The sequence below is a fragment of the Plodia interpunctella genome, chromosome 27 (genome assembly GCF_027563975.2).
Source record: "Plodia interpunctella isolate USDA-ARS_2022_Savannah chromosome 27, ilPloInte3.2, whole genome shotgun sequence".
Lineage (NCBI taxonomy): Eukaryota > Metazoa > Arthropoda > Insecta > Lepidoptera > Pyralidae > Plodia > Plodia interpunctella.
Genome location: NC_071320.1, coordinates 129276 through 147410, shown reverse-complemented (window position 1 = coordinate 147410; position 18135 = coordinate 129276). Strand labels below are relative to the sequence as shown.

Below are 18135 nucleotides of genomic sequence, written 5' to 3'. Positions count from 1 at the left end.
TTTATTTGCAACATGTTAGATGGACACGGACTAAGAGATGAGAGCAAATGAGCTTTATTGATATAGATATAAGGGCGAGGGTGAGTTAGGAAGTTAAGAGGGCAGTAAAAGTGAAACGTCTCTAAGTGAGCAGTAAAAAGGTCGGCCGTCGACCGTCTAATGTGATTACGAACTGTGACGTCACGAGGGATATGCGAGGGCTAAATGTATTGCGATCGGAATATCCAAACGCTGACCGGGCTTCGCGGCGTCACAGACTCGAATGCAGCTCGGAATACACGAAATGAAAGAGAGCACAGAAGAGAAATTATTTATTTATATAATTTGAGAAATTACAAGAGTACATGCTAACTCGAATCGAACTAGATCAAATCTCAAGGGAACTGATGACTCCCTAGAAACATAAGATAAAGCTAAGTTAACATCACCATCTCTATTCCTCTCGAATGAATTAAGAATTTTCAAAAATACATGTTTTAGAAATAATGGGAAGAAGCAACGAAACACAAATAAGTTTTTATACAAAAATTACATTTTTGACACAAGCATTTATTGGTGTCAGGGAGGTCTTATTGTGTTTTCAATGTGTGACAAAACAATCAAGTGCAGTAAACCGTTGAGGAGTTCCCACGTGTGGAGCAGTGCACCATCAAGGTCACGCTTATCATAATAATGCATTGTCATCCAAACTAAACGTACGTGTGTATAAAATTTCAGCTCAATCGTTGAAGATATATCCTTCAAATTTAAGTTGCAAGAATCCACCCGAGACATATGGACACATGCATTGCAAGTTAAATAAAAGCTTGTAAAAAGGAGACGTAATTGTCTTAGAAGTAAGATTACCAAAGTAGCAAGGTGAAAGTAGCTTCTCTGCCATGAAACTGAGGAGCATCTTTCATACAAAGTTGAGAATAAAGCGATACGATCTCTGAGCGCGGTGTGACAAAACTCTCGGATACAACCGAACAAAAAGTCCCCCCGAAGCGCTCCCTACTTCACAGTTTTATGACTGTGGAAGTACACTCGTGTACACAAGTGTTTTTTTTATTTCATTAATACTAGCTGTCCCCTCTAGTGAGAATTTAGGGATAAAAGTACTCATGTTCTTATATCATAAATGTTTTATTTTTCGATAAAGTAATCTGATCGGGGAGTGCACAAACATATGTCCAAAAAATCTTCTCCAGAACGATGATATTTTTACTAATATAATAGCTTGTTTTTTCTTTTATAAACGGGTAAAGGATGAGGTAAATGGCAAGTATATAATGAGATGGATATACAGATAATATGCATAAAATACACTTGATGAACTACTAAATATTATGATGATTTCCTGCTACCAGAAGCTAGAGTGGACTTTCAAGATGTTAAAGTCACGTTAGTTAGCACTTTTGTCGCTACATATACCTCCCGCCCAGAGGCGGCGGCAAGGACGCGAATTAAAAGCAAGTCACATCTCCCCTCCCCCAGTAAATAAATAATAAACTTTTATTGCTAGACTACACACTCGCCTAAGTACCTGCTGAATGATTAAGGATTGGGCCTGGTGTCCCAATAATGATTACACGAAATATATATTGGACTTGGTACTTGCAAATATCATCATCAGCCATTTTAAAAAAATACCTTTGTAGCCTGGTGGTTATCATGTCGGACTGCTACACTAGAGTCCCCAGATTAGATCACCGGCCAGGTAAGAATGGCCGGCCAGGGAAAATGACCCAGGTCCTTCCTTAAGGCCCTTCTTATGGAAGAATAAAGAGGATGGGCCATGATACTTCACGCGGTCCAATGCGGTTTGGTGGATTTAAAAGACTAAATATATAGATGGTAGCAAAAGCTACGTGCTAGATGCAGGGTAATATAAATAAATATATAAGGACAAATCACACAGATTGAGCTAGCCCTAAAGTAAGTTCGAGACTTGTGTTATGGGATACTAACTCAACGGTACTATATAGTATCGTTGATAGATAAACATCCAAGACTTGGGCCAATCAGAAAAAGATCATTTTCCATCATGATCCGAATATATTTTTAGTTACCCCTGTTGAGACTAACCATTGTGGATAATGATGATGAGTATTGATTGGGTACAAAACTTGGAGCCCCGCAGTAAATGGAAAGCGATCTGACCTGGGTCGTAACCGTATAAAAACAAAACATGCAAAACAAAGGGATTCATTCATATCCGATGTATTTTTCTGATCCGCGCAGTCAGCAGGCGAATGCGGAGTTTGCGATAAAAAGGATCCCGTAAAAACATACCGATGCAAATCTTGGAGATATATCATTTTGGTGAGTCTATGGTTGTTTCTTATAAAGTAGATCGTAATAATAATCATAATAATTATAGCTGCGAAAATTTGTGAGCATGATTGATATTGATACGCCGTATGTGTATGGCATCTGGGTGGCATTAGCCTTCTAGAAGAAGAAATAAATAAAAGTACACAACAACGAAGTGACTTAATTTAAATGAATAGTCTATTTAAATTACATGAATTACTAAAAAACTTACCATTCCATTGTCCATGCCCCCATATGGCGATTGGTAGCCGGCTTTTTCTGTGACTGCAAATAAAAAACAAATCAGTAATGTCTTGGCTGTACCTAGGTAGATAAATGTGCCTTTGCCTCGCGATCCTTAAATATTGCGGTGGTGCCAATATATTTGCGGGTCTTGCCTATTCCATTGGTGTTCAAATTATTGAAAATGCATCACATATATCAACACGTATATACAAAGTCAAGGAATGTTTTGATCACTTGTTGGTTGGATACAAAAAAATATTAAAATATTAATAAGAAAAAATTCACAGAATTGGCGCCCAAAGTGTCACCGCGGTCCGAACAATACAAGCGACAAATTTAATTGTTCGGAAACCCATTCATCGGTTAATCCGTTTTATACACCCTCGATGATTTGAGGTTATTAAAAAACCAGTTTTGTATGTATTTAAGGGTCAGCAGTATATGGTTCAAATTTTTGTGTAGAACGTCACGAAAGGGACACATAGATGTTAAAGTTCATCCAATTGGTATATCGACTTATTACTTGCTATAAATTACGATATCGGCTCGGAGAATTAGCGTACATTAACATCTGGAAAAATACATCGGGACAAAAGGTAGGTGCAAAGATAGCTTGTTACTTTTTATAATCTGTTTCCGAAACAATATTCCTGTGATCGCACATTTTTTACGCAGTGGTCATATTTATTTAGATGTTATTTTCATTATAATATAAAAGACAACAAAAGTACACTTGACACTTTTGTAAATCGCATCCGCTTTTAGCACAAAGTAACATGCGTTTTATAATATAATCCATTTCTCCAAACATTACATAAAACTCAAATAAACCACCAACTTTTCCCACAACTGAGCAATAAGGAAGTACAGTCGATTAGAAAAGTGTTATAGGGAAACCAGAGCTAATGAGAGGACACCGCAACGATCCCGAGCGTCGTTAAAAAGGTGCATAAAATGTTCTATTTTCATGATTTTCCTCTGGGAAGGTTTACTAGAAAGCGAAGCTGTATATACTAACTAATGTCTGATTAGAATATTTTAAGAGAGTTATCGAGTCCAAAAAGAAGCATTATGGGTGTAACTAGGTGTTTACAAATATGTATGAGTTTATAATTTAATCAGACTTATACCCTGTTATTCATAAAAATCTTAAAACATACTATAAGCTAAAATATATTTTGTTAACTTGTTAGTTCTTTCTGTCAACTTCAAATTTTTAAAGAGCTATAGTGACAAAACCTGTTAGCTTAAAGTATGTTGTAATTTATTTATGTATAACGGGGTTAGACTCTTAAATTATTGTACGTCAACCAACGACAGGACACAGCGATTTATACTACCTATATTATGATCTTTTTTCACTGTGTTACCACAATAAAGACATTTGATTCAAAAATAGGTACTATATAACTATTATGTCGAATGAATGAAATGAAAACAAAATATTGTTCACAAAGTTGTGTGTTAAATAAAGCTAGTTATAGTTATACATATTTATATTGTACAATCGCGTACAAAAGCTTTAGAGATTAGCTTCATAATCGCGTGCGCCTGACGCGAATTAGCGACGACGCGATTCGCGCGATGAACCGCCGTATTGTCTAAAACAATTTGTAGAATTAAAGCAATTTACTTCGTAGTATTTAAATGATGACTGATGAGACTTTCATAAAGATGGAGAAGGCCTATTGTGGCTTTTATTTCGCTTCATTTTGAAATTGGCAAAAGATTTAGCAAAGCGATTTAGTTTCAATATCTTTTTATTTTTCTTTGGGTGAGGTAAATACAAATTGTAATCAATAAAAATAGCTGGTGGTGGTGCTAAAAATCATTGGAGTATTTTTATCAATGTTAATTATAGAGGCTTTAATTAGTCCCTGCGGATCTCAGGACACTAATTAATCTATCTATTCCAAATTTCATCAAAATCGGCCCAGCGGTTTAGCCGTGAAAGCGTACCATACATATTCGCATTTATAATAGTAGTATGGATTTCTGTGGCTTCCGTTAGTATATGGGACTTAAAAAAACATTTACAAGATTTGAAAGACATACCTAATTACACACCTATCGCCATCGAAGGTTCTTTTAACCCTTGGCTGGTGACAACTGCAACATATAATTTTCGTGGCAGTCGCTGACGTGTCCTCTGCAGCTATGTCCACGTGTAACATTTAAAATGTGGGAATGTCACAGTTTTCTTTTTAATTTCAACCTTTAAACTGTCACCATCATCACATTGTTTTATGAATAATTTCTTGAAGCAAAGCAGATTGCATGGTCATTTTTAAATGTTTTATATACTTACAACATGGCATATTATGATTTATTATAACATATTTATGATTATACAATTGCCGTCTTTAAGCTTTTCAGGCTTTAAATAAGGTGCTGCCACCATCTAAGTATATAAAAGCGAACAAAAAATCAAAGGACGATGTCGGATACGATAAATTAAGAGATTATGATAAAACATGTTATTGAAAGAGAATCTCATATATATCTGACCATCACAAGTACCTCTACAATTAAAATACCAAACAAATGCAAAATTAATACCAAAAAAATAACTCTCCCCTTCTACAAATAATCAGTATAAATCAGCTAATTAATATGTACAACCGTTAGCGAATCGCTATCTAAAACCCGAAATAAAAATACAAAATCATACACTACACTGCCCACCCTCGCTTGTCAGAAAATACACAATGACATAAATCAACTTCGCAGTGAATTGGCGGGGACTTTGTATAGGCTCATGCCATAAAATCGGCTGCCTTTGCCTCATCGCGGGTGGATTAAAAAAAATTTTGGCACGTGGCCGGCGCGCGGCGCTTCGAGTGTTGTCTGTGGTTCTTTGCTTGAGGGTTAATGTGTGATAATTATTTGTCACCATAATTTGGTAAGTGTGTGATGAAAAAGCACATATTTCTTAAATTATTACGCTCGATTTGTACTGTCACGCACAGATATGTAGCGATTTTTGATATGCTTTACAATAGTAAATACAAATATGTATAAATAAAATATACAAATATGTATAAATAAAATATAGCCAGCTCATAATAATATCTAGTTAAACATATTCCGTAATTTCATTTTTATCAATTTTACAAATGACACTGCCTAGATTTTTTTTATCAATATTTAATGTTTCCCGCGCGGGCCGCTTGACCTCATTAGGTTACTTTATTACAATATTAAAACATCAAAATCGATTGTAAGATGGAGACAGGTAACTAAGATGTTCATTCACCCAGAGTTGTACTCGCATTGACGAATACAAGACTGCCAAAACAAAACAGACAACATTTGATTATTTCTTATTAGCGGATTGATACGAAAGCATAAATTTGGTACTATGAGGCCGTATATAAAGAAAGATATTTTTGATGGTTTGCATCTGTCTGACAACACCGGCGTTATTAATAAATCGCCATATTGCCCAAATATGCATTGCGAAGTATCAACTTAGATGCAAGATGGGAAATTTTCCACTTACAAAATTGGAAATAATACAAACGTTTTCTTTTGATAATCTAACACATAACGTTATCTTGACGTAGGTTATGGGTATACATAACCCACGTCTAGGGAATTTTGAGTCTTTTGTGGGGATAACACGAACATTTGCCAAAACGGAAAATGAATAGTTCCTTTGACGTCTGCTCATTTTCCATACAAATTTTGTCGACGTGGCGATAACTTGGCGATACAATAATGTGCTTGCAATATTGCATGCAATGAGTAGGACTTTATATGATTTTTTTTTCTTGATTGTAAAACAAAAACCTACGCATGACCTACATCGCTCGAATTCTTATAAAAATATTGCCGACATCGGCGACAAATTCCTTGTAAATATTTTCTTAATCTGAGAATTAGTTAATGCCACATTTTTTATATTAATCTGCTATATTTACCATATGCGGCGGCCTAGTTACAGGTTCACAGAACTACTATTATATAATAGCGATTTACAAACAGAACAATAGATACAGATATAGGATTTATAGGTTTTTTCTCATCAATTTACATCAAACTCTCATATCGGGGCGACTCAGCAAGATTAGAGCTTTAAACGCTAAAACCAAAGAAAAATCAAAAGATAGATAATATAATAAAAATATGTCACATTTACGAATAGGTGACGTTGAAAAAGGCTGATATGATGACAATAATCTGAAGTTAAATACTAAGTGAATAATATAGTATAATGATGACGAATTGCTAACTCTCATGAAGAAGGATATCGACAGCTTGCAGCAGTGGCTACTGTATGCAGTATGGTTAGTTCACCATTTGTACATAACTTATTCATTGTATGCAATAAAGTTTAAAAAAAAATTCAAAAGTTAATTGAACTATTAATTAGATGTTTACATGACAGATGCTCGGAAACTGAACATCAAATAATTAATACAGAATAATTACAAGCCTCATCAAGATGGTTTGTGAAGAATTCAAAAACATTGTAGCTAATAATCTGGGTCTCCAAGCGTCTACATGAACAGGTTACAACAGGTGCTGTGGTAAGCCGATCGTACAATAAAAAGTAGACGGTGCCGGGGGCCAAGCTAGTTAAGAGCCATAATTATATTACGCGCTTTAAATACTTTTTCACCACTTAACTTCCAAAGCTATTAGTCTCTTAAAACTGTACTGTCTTTATGCATATTCAGTTTAACTTTTTTTTTCAATATACGTAGGTAGTACCAACTTACAAACCTACGATCTTTTCGATGCTATTTCTGTTTGGTCTTGTGGTTGACAGGTAGAGAACACCATATGGTGTTAAGTCCACCTTTTGTATATTTTTTCTTTGTAATTCTGCGCAATAAAGTTTTAAATAAATAAATAACAAGTAAACCCAAGTTTACCCAAAAAACAAAGAGATATGCAGAGATGGGGATAGTGCCTGCTCATGTGGCGCCTCTCCCCCGACTATGTCCACATACAACACTATGGATTTTTCGAGCCTTTATTAAAACTTTGGCAGTGGCGAAGGTCTTCAAAGAAGAGCTCTTAAGAAATGAATTTTACCCCTAACGTGAAAAACGAAATTGCCGCGGGTGAAATCCCGGGCAAAAGCTAATTTTAAATAAGCATCTCAGAAGAGAGAAAAAACTCTTTATGTTTAAGTGATGGAGAGTTCATTGGAGTAGTCAGGTGGAAAGTTCCAAAGTCCAAGAACAAAAAGCAATCAATATCATTTATGCAATCAAGTAATATCACTTTGTCATTTGAAAGACAAGCAAGACGTAATTAATAGTCTACATGTAGGTACTTAATATAAACAGGCTAGAAATATAATACTTACCTAATTTAAAAAACTTTCATTTGAAAAAAGATATAATTCAAACCGACAAACCTAATAATACAGTGAGGTACAGTCGCGAGCAGTCGCTCCACGCTAATTTCAATAATTACACGCGTCTATGACCCGCTCCCGTATAATTGCTATCTCTGTCTAGCACGTCGACAGGGTCGCATGTTAGAAAGAGACGGGAAACGATGAAGTTGGGGAGATTTGTCGTAATGTAACAAATATTGTCGACCGTGAACTGAAGTGATTATCAGGGGCGATGCGGGGCGTATTCATAGTCGCTAACGGCAAATAATTTACAGACTCTGGAAATAGACACAGTTTTGCCTAAATTTAATAACTAGTCGACGTTTTATTATATCAACGAAATTTGTATTATACTGAAAAAGTCCTTGGAAAAGGGCGGCGATACCCAGACGAAGTAGCAGTATATAATAAATACAGTGTTTATTTTATATACCGATGTTAAATTGGCGTTGATTTTGTTTGTCACAGACAGTTTTTCTGCCAATATTAGGTGACTGTTAAAGATCTGTGTGAATTTGACCTCAATAATAACCTTTAAGCTAATGTCAACGTAATGTAAAAATCGTAGGTTTTGTTAAATGCAGTGTTTGTAATAAAACTAACTTATCTGTATTATGTGTTTATAACAATACATGATAATATAATGGAATACTAAAGCAAAATACCTTCCGACCCTATTAAACTATGGTACTTAAAGCAATAAATGTACCACAAATAAAATAATATTTTTACACTGCTCGTCTATAGATTCGGCGGGGGCGTTCCGTCTCTATGATTAATCGCGTCGAATTTTCCGCTTCTCTTTTGTGCTTGACTGTACTCGTGAGGGGACTTGTTATTGCACTTTTGCATGTACCAGTACCGGGGTGAATTTGATCATTTTAAATCCATTTTGTTCGAGTACTTAGTTTACACAATGCCTTATGTAGTTTATAATATATGTACATGTGTTTAATTATTTACTGCAAAACTCCACGCAAGTTTAGTACACCGACACGAATTAACAGATTATGATAGGGAGACTAAAGACATACACAGGATATTTTTTTCTATTCGAACGGACATTCAAGCTGCCTGTACATAAACCTATTTCGTCCTGCAAAGGTAAAGGATATATTTTCTTGTAATAATACTTCATGCAAGAATTCCGTTCCGGTTGCTTGTCAACTCTATCAAACACGTGATGATAAACAAGACACGATGCTCTATAGACACAGCGCACAAGCGGTCGGAAGGATCCCGTCGAATACGACAGCAAAGCCAGTAAGTTAATCCAGTCCAATCCTGCAGATATCATTAACATAATTTTCAGCCTATTTTTAACTTCAATAAGGATTTGAATGTGCGCTAAGGACCAACTACTCGATTAATGACGTCAAAATATACAAAGTTGCTGTAATATTCGTCAGTTTCGTTAATTGGTCACTTTCCGCGAGGTAGGAATAGGACACGGGCGCGTGTGTTTGTTCGGTAAATACTGCACGGCTTTTTAGGGTTAAACTGTTTGCTGTCGGGTTGTGAGACGTCGAGATTGGGTTACATTGTGGTTCATTAACCATACAACTCACTTTATAACACATAGATAAACGAATATGTTAAATATCTCTAACTACCATTTGCGTGCGGTATCACCTACTATTTACCTAGGAAACAATAACTTTTTTAAAGTACTTATGTGATTTATTTGTACGTACATTCTGTCGGCGGCGATATAGTACATTTAGTTTTTTTTTACAACTTTCAATAATTATTTGAACAAGCTATTTTTTTTTAATTTTAATTATGTCGTTCTAATGTCAAGAGATTTCCCATAAGGTCATCATAAGATAATTACCATAAAGGCAGCGGTGAATACATTTTCCATTTAGTCCACTGTGAATACATTAAGCAATGGAAAACTATAATACTTCTGCTAAGAAATAAAGTAAATTTATAAAAATGTGAGGTGGCGCTAGTGTGCAGGGAGTAATCGCCTTAAAACTACGCAACGGATATTGATGTGGGTTTTTAAATAGTTTGAGTGATTCAAAAGGAATTTTTATGTGCATAAGTTATTATGGTTTTACCCGAGCGAAGCCGGGACGAGCCGCCAGTAACTATTAATTAAAATAATACAACACGATGCTGCCGATAGGAGCTCGACTTTTACCCGCCCGTCGTAGTAACCCGCGGGTTATCAGCACATGTAATTGATAATAGGTCAGTACCTACTGATACACGCGTATATTGTGCTAGATGTACACTAGAGGATTTCTCGAACTATTCCTATACTAATCATATTAAACATAATATCTTGCCGTTTCTAATCAGTGTCCCATAGAGAGATTTTAGAGGAAGTTTATAGCACCCGTGCGGGGCTGGGGCGCGTCGCTAGTTTAGAGAGAATACATATAAATAAATGATTATTATTTATTCATTCATATAATCAAAAATATGGGTCACTGATGTGTACTTTCGAATAATTTCGATCTCTGGTTTTATTATGCGTATCACATACAGGCTTATTAACTAATTTCGAAAATAATAATGAAATGAAAGAATTCCCGCTCGAAAAATGAGTCCATCGGTTTAGCCATAAGAGACGTACTAACAAACAGACAGAACAGGCGTTTACAAAACAAGTGAATTATTAATTTATTAGTGTAGCCGACGTCTTTACATTATTTACTGTTTATCACCGACTACATGCAACGCTGGCTGACCCTCGCAAGACGCAGCGGTCACGCACAGATAAAAAATAACAAATTGATTACAAACAATAATCATTACTGAGGCGGCGCGTGTATCATATTATATTTAATTGATTTGTTAAGATATCCACGTCTTATTCTTTAGTTTAGTTTTGGCTCGCGACTTCGTCCGCCCGTGAATTTCCCACTGGAACAGTTTTTTTCTAGGATGAAATACCAATGTCTTTTACCGTATTAGTGCGTGCACAAATCTGCGAAATTTCAAGCAGATTGTGGTGATGATTACTCCTTCGACAAGAGCTCTCTCAAACACCCTCGCTTGTTCCCATGTTACATTCGAGGCGGTCACACCGCGAAGCCTGGGGACAGCGGAAAAAGTAAAACAAAATTGGAAGTCTCGGCTGCGATGTTTTGACCCGTCGACTGCCTAACGTCAACTCTCTTTGGGAATACTTTTGTTCGCTGCTATAGCTGTGTGCCACGTAGGACATCCTGAGAGGATATCAGGAGAGCCACAAGCCACCGACCATAACATTAACGCTTTAAAAATGCTTCCTTGGTTTGGGAGCGAAAGAAAAACATCGGCTGTTTCTACCTCGTAAGAGATAAAGAAAACGTCATCAAAATACGTTGCGGAGTTTTGATAATGCACTGAGAAACATGCGAGAAACCTTCAAGAAAACCTTTTTTAAACCAACAACAACTTAAAGACGGGATTCTACTAGCTATAGCATACTTCTTACCATAAATGCGAAAGTTTTGTAATCATGATAAAGAAAAAGATTTACAGTCATGCCACATTAGTATTAAGGGTGTTTACCAAACCTTAATAGTGAGAAGGGCCCATAACTCATAACCATATTGTACCAGGTTGGTGAGGAGATAGTTAAGAGGGCTGAAGAGTGACATAAAAGCCAGGGCCACGTTGTGCTCCCTCTTGTCCTCCGTCACGTTGACGGATCAACGCAGAAAATCATAAAGATTGTATGGAGTTCCGACATAGGTACATCGACCCACGTCGATATCAAAATCTATAGAAAACAACGGGACTTCAACGTGCTGCGTCGTTGCAATGGAGCACGACTGAGCAATGGGGCCAAGCTCCAAGTTGCTTTTTACCGCGCGTGGAGCCGCATGTCACTGCTGGTATTTATATAAATATGGAATGCATGAGTTCGTCAAGTGGATAATATCCATAAATTCCTCGTTCAGGTCAGGGATTGGCCTAGTCCCAGTTCGCATGTTTTTGCGAGAATACATGCGCGTTGTGTCTGATATGAATTATTTAAAGCTTTGCAGAGATTTAGATCATAACCTTTCATATTCAACTTCTTTCCACAGGTCTTGTTGAGTTGTTTTTGGCGATCAGGCGATTGGTTTTCAGGATTTTGTCTCAAAACTGACGTCAGTTTTGAGACAAAATCCTGTATTACCTTACAAAGGTAGAAAATTACTGGCAATAACTGGTTAAGCGTCCTTATTCCGCCGTTAGCCCAGGACAGAGAAGGAGGGCGTGGACGGCCTATTTTTTTTAAATTTTTATGCAGCTGTCAGGTACCACTGCTGGGGAAAAGCTATTTCAAACTACTTCTATCACTCGCCAATTATTGCCATCGCTAATCAAAGGCCGTAAATGTATTATTTTCATGCTATTTGATATCTGTCATAAGACCAAGATATATTTTACGAAGAATATCTGTGCAGAATAGACGGGCCTTTAGTATTCACGTGGGAAACTCACGCGGACGAAAACACAGGCACAAGTTAGCCTCAGTAATTTCATAATGTGGCTGGAGATGTTTTCCCTTCTGAGGAGCAGACATGACACCGCCTGAATGGATCGCTGGTTCTCACGGCGCCACAGCTCGTTACAAACTTGACCGCAACGTGATATTCTATATTTGGTCGTATTATAAAGCTCTACAGGATGTGCCAAATAAATATTGTTATAGAAAAAGGCTTAGTACCGTTTTGATTGCGTCGAGGTCTACAAATCAACTTGGGCCAAAAATACATTTTTTGTACGTATGTATGTATGTTTCTTTTTAACGCGATAACTTTCGAACCGTTGGTCTGATTTAGATGAAATTTAAAAGGTATGTAGGATCTGTCAATAGAATTATTAAGTTCAAAATTGTTTAAGTCGTTTTTGAAAATTCACAATTTTGTAAAAATGTATTATGTTTGCGAGGTCTAAGTTCGCGGCGAACAACTAGTAATTTGAGCTAGTAAAAACAATAAATTCGTACTGGTACGCGTCAGGTTAGCACCGGCCTTAACACTGACTAAGTTACAAAGCTGTCCATATTTCCACTTTTAAAACACGCTGTGACATTCGCCAGCATTGGCCTGAGCTAGTGTTAATTCATACAGGTTCAAAATGTGTCAATCCATTGTAAAGTGTATTCGCGGTGCGTCGCATGAGCGGCGCGATTCTGCGATCGCATTTCATTTTAGGTAAGACTTCTTGTTCCATTAGAAAAGATAATCTTTCCTTAGCTTAGTGTGCATGGTTTAAATGTGTCGCACAGTGCTCGGAAATCGTACCATTACTATATAACTACAATGTTACTATCGGTGGGAATCTATATGGGCTTTGTTTAATCCATAGCTTTGTCTATTTTAGTATTGAGATTGTATGCTGTTGCTTCTCATTGATAATGTCATGTTCACGTCAAATTTTTTATCATAGATATTACTTTTCAAATCTGTAATTAACATTTCAGTACGACCACTAAGAAGACAGACCAAACTATAAAAACGTAAAATATAAACTTCATTCTTCCGCCGTATCGCTTCCTCTTCTAACTCGAACGAGAGGCTTGTCTATATCTCTCCTAATACGGAGTGAGTGATTGCGAAGCGCAGCCGCGTTTTTGTCCGCTGATCTAGGCGCTAGGCGACAAATCAATGATGTGAAGAAACTTCACAATTGACGCCAAAAGGGGATAGAAGTGTGCCAATCTCTGTTAGTTTAACGATAAGATTTATCAAAAGTTGAAAGGTTTGACAAGTATATGGATAATAAAATATTTGAAAAGAAGTACAGTTGTATATCGACGTAACAAATGGGTAAACATACAATATTACCTCTTTAACTATTACGGGGTAAACAGAGCCAAGAGACGCAATGGAAGACCACGTTTGTGTTGCTAGCCCATGAGCTCTGAAGAACCCCAGTTTATAGCTCACTACTTATATACATATTATTAGCCTATGTCAGTCTTGCAGGTATATTATATCTCTGTGACAAGTTACATCGAAATCGGTGTAGTTTTTTAATTTATTGATCAGGTCCAGTATCCAGGTCTCTAAGTACTTCATCACTCCATCGGTACCTGTCCCATGTGCGCACCATCTCTGTTAACTACGGGTTCATAATATAGGTAGATTAATAAACATAGTAATAGTTTGAATGACACACCTTCAATCAAAACTAATAATGAGCTGTTGACGAATATTATTTCTAGGGATCTATTATTATTTATGCATAAATTACTCATAGAAAAACAATCTTTTAAAATTAAATTGGGCAATTGCATCTTCGAAATGAGACTAAATGAATCATATGACGTTTAGTGGTTTTACTTAAAAATAGACGATGCGTCATTTAATGTTGTTGCTCCTCTATTGTCGATAAAAAATAATGCGCTCGCTCTTGAAATTCTTTAAAAAATATGATCGCGCTAAGCAAAGATTTTAGCTAATCTATTCGCTATCCAAAGACACTAAAAGATCCGAACAGCCATCTAGGTTACGTCAATGAAATACTTTTTTAAATGAGGGTTAATTAAAAATGTTGTCCGCGCCTTCGACCGTGTTAATAAGGTCCCATCCCTCTCTGTAAGTCAAACCTATATGTATAGTTGCATAATTTCAAGCAGATTGATTGAGTAGATAAACCCTGAAGAGTAACAAATATTCTCACTTTCGCATTTATAACATTATTACTCGAAATAACTAGTTGGAATATTAGTTTTTATTTTTTTTTAATTTAATTTATTAAAACTCTATTCATTTAGATGTCGACTATGATTTCCAACGTATGTCTCGTGCGATAAATCAATTGCCGGCTACACACACGGCGTAGTTTGTATGAGCGTGTTTATTTACCGAAATTAAAAAACCAGCAATGTATGGCGAATCTACAAGATTTCGGCGAACTATTTCGCGATAATGTATAGCCAGTAGGTATGTTATCGATAGGCAGTCATCGACAGCGCCCACCACTACAAGGCAGACAACAGGGAAACGAATCCGTGAATTATTTAGACGTAAACTAATCGTCATTTAACGGCCGCCATTAACTGTTTACTGCGCTAGTCCGAGACAATTAAAGTTATTATGAGTCTGTGGTGAATTGATTCAGCGCCGTTCATTTCAACCACGAAAAATGAGTGAACAAAAGGTGCTAGACAGGGTAGACTATTAGAAGATTAAGATATTTAATCAGTTTCGCAGTAACATCTGTCTCTCATAATTTCTTGGTAGCGTCCGCAATTATTAAACGGTGGAGAGTTTATATTTTTAAGCAAATTCCGAGCTTCAAGGCGTCACTCACAACCGGAAACGCGTTCAGATGAGAGAGAAAGAGTATAACATTTGTCGATTTCGCGAGTACATATTGCAAAAGTGCTGAAATAAGCGTTTATTATCAATTCTGAGGTATACTTGGATGAACCCTGGTGGAAAATGTTTTACTCGGCACATTTTTTTTCAGTAACTAACTTTCGTAATGTATTCGCGGTCAGAAACAAAAACAAGCAATACGATTTATACGATTTTCGTGGATCGGTTCGTTGGATTTCTTACACTTGTACAAATATGCCTGTACATAGCACATCAACCTGTACAAATTCATAAGAAATTCGACACTATTACCGCTACATAGACCATGCATAACTTTACGTGTGGTGATTGTACTTCAGCCGAAATTGTTAGCACATAGCTGAAAACGTGAAACTGAATAATCATACTACGAAATTATGTCTTTAATTCTTTTGCACAGCAGTGGAACATAAATATATATAAAAAAAACAATAAGTACCTGCTCAAAGCTGATGGTGATAAATCTAATATAGAAGTTACAGTCCCGTGATACAATCAATTGGACAGTTGTTGTTCCGCCATGCAGTTTTCCTCATCTATTTAAAATCAAAAATATTCAACTCAAAAATATACCTGATAATACAAAAGGCAAAACTTAATGCTAAACTTAGCCTCAGCTTTCCTTTGGCACACTTGAAGAAGCTGACAGACAGGGTGCAAGATAGATTAGAGAAATAAATGGATAGTATGATGAATAGGTAAGATATCTACATACATATTGATTCATTAAATTTTTTAATTTATCAACTTTTGAGGCACAATTGTCAGAACTTGGGGACTATATCTCTTGAGGATTTTGTCCCCAGATTTGGCAGGTATTGTCACTACACAACCTCCACCTCTGTGAGTAAGATAATAAATCATCATCAACATACATTGATCTGGCCGACTCAAACTTTATTGTTACAATCAGACCAGCCTTGTCCCATAAACAATACAGATAACAGTATATCATTTCATTAAATATCTCATTTAGTTACAGGCCAACTATTTTCTTTAAAAAATATTAAATAAATAAAATGTATGTAAAATAATAAAAAAGAAATCCGAGTGTTTTCCCAGTTTCTTCCTACAACACTAAGCATCCATTTTGTTGTATTGCTTTTTCTTTTGCCCTCTGTATTTATTTTGAAGGTCAAATGGAAAAAACCCCTTAGTGGGTAAGTCTGCTATGGGGTGCAACACAGTTATATCAAACATAAACAAAAAAAGAAAAATCACCATAATGTCAAGCTCTTGATAAAAGTGGAATAAAAGAAAGTAATGTGAACAAAATCACTAGACTTGGTCGAGGTTTTATCATGGGTTGGATAGTAAATGGGCACTAGGCAGTGGGTAGTAAAGTAAGTTTATTATAAAACTTAAGGTAAGACCCTTATTGGGTCTGTTCTTATTATTTTATTTAATGTTTATAAATTTATCACGGCCACCCTCTTGCCTCACTAGCTTGATCGTAATGTTTACGCATCAAAGTGTTTGAGCAGATTCAGAATTTTAAAATTTATGACAGTAGATCCAAATGTGCCAATGCAGGCAAAATACATCGAAAGAGATTCCAAACAAAGTGTAGCTGCGTTACAACTTCTTAATAGAAAAAAGACTTGCCTATTAGTTATTTAAATGGTAAATTAAATGGGCAACTGTCAATGTAAAGTGTACAGTGCATTGTTAACTAATAAAATCTGACACCAGTGTTAGCAATAACACACTCAAAAAGAAGTGCTAACTTGGTAGCCAAAGGAAAAAAATACAGAGTTAAGGCCTGCAGGGTTGCCTACAGAATAATTGTGTTTTGTTTTATATATATTCTTGACTTATTTCTACAGATAAAATAATACTATTTGGTTATGGTCTAGTTTAGACTAGTCATTATGTATTCATAATGTCATGTCTAGGTGAAAATGTAATGTGTGCTAACAAACTGTTATTAATACTAGCAAACAAGTATGTTGGGGGACAGCAATTAGAAAATTTAATAGTATACATAGTTTAGATTAAATATCTCCCTAGGTATAGACAGCCCCATCTAGTGTCCTGAATGTGGTCATTTTGCTTATTGATTGGGCCTGGAGTTTATCTATTACAATAGGTAAAATATTCATCAACAACCACGTTAATGTCCCTACAATTAGGGCAATTTGACTTTTAAATAAAATATAATATGTACCACATAATAAGCATAATACATTTTAATACCTACTTGACTTGTATGAATATTTAACATTTTATAATACTTAGATATTTGAGAATTAATTTTTAATTTTGTTAAATAAATTTTTATTATTTGTATGCTGTATTCCAACAGCAAAAAAATTGTGGTTCATTTATGACTCAAAATCTATTATGTACTTATTTACAAATAAATAATTCTTTCTTTATCACAGACATCGCCAAGCTGTATAGTGACGGACAGTAAATTGTAGTCATGAGTAATTGAAAAAATTTGAAAAATATTGTTAATTTTGGATGGATAAGATAGATAAGTAATTTTCCCTTATTTATGGCATAACTATAAGATTCATTTTTGTTTAATGTAGATTCATTATTTTTATTATCTTTAAAGTTATAGGTATTTTGTAGATTCTGTGTTGTTAACATAAAAAATAGAAAATAACCTTACACAAATAAAACTTATGTGCTTCTATGAATCAAGATAAAAATGTAAGGTACCCAAACAATATTAGAAAAATGTATTTTAAGAATCTAGTCTAGAGTTTTGTCGGGAAATGTTTACAATGGATGAGATTTGTTACGGACATCGCAGCTACAACTATGAAGCGAGTACATGTGTAAATAAACAAATTCATACTATAAACATCGACATAAAGAGACCGTAAAAACGGTGATTCGCGATCTGAAACCTCGAGGAGTAACAATAACATACCCTGGATGACGACGGCGGGTGCCATTGACGCAATTATTTAAAAAAACGCACCACCAAGC

At 35.7% G+C, this 18135-nt stretch overlaps 1 protein-coding gene across 2 annotated transcripts in view; it reads right to left on the bottom strand.

Annotated features, from left to right (window-relative positions):
• Positions 1–18135, bottom strand: part of da (daughterless) — a 78463-nt gene that overhangs the window by 59734 nt on the left and 594 nt on the right. For both annotated transcript variants that reach the window (XM_053765475.2, XM_053765477.2), the window contains exon 2: positions 2528–2580. In XM_053765475.2, the coding sequence (XP_053621450.1) occupies positions 2528–2580 (53 nt within the window). The remainder of the gene's footprint in view (positions 1–2527; positions 2581–18135) is intronic.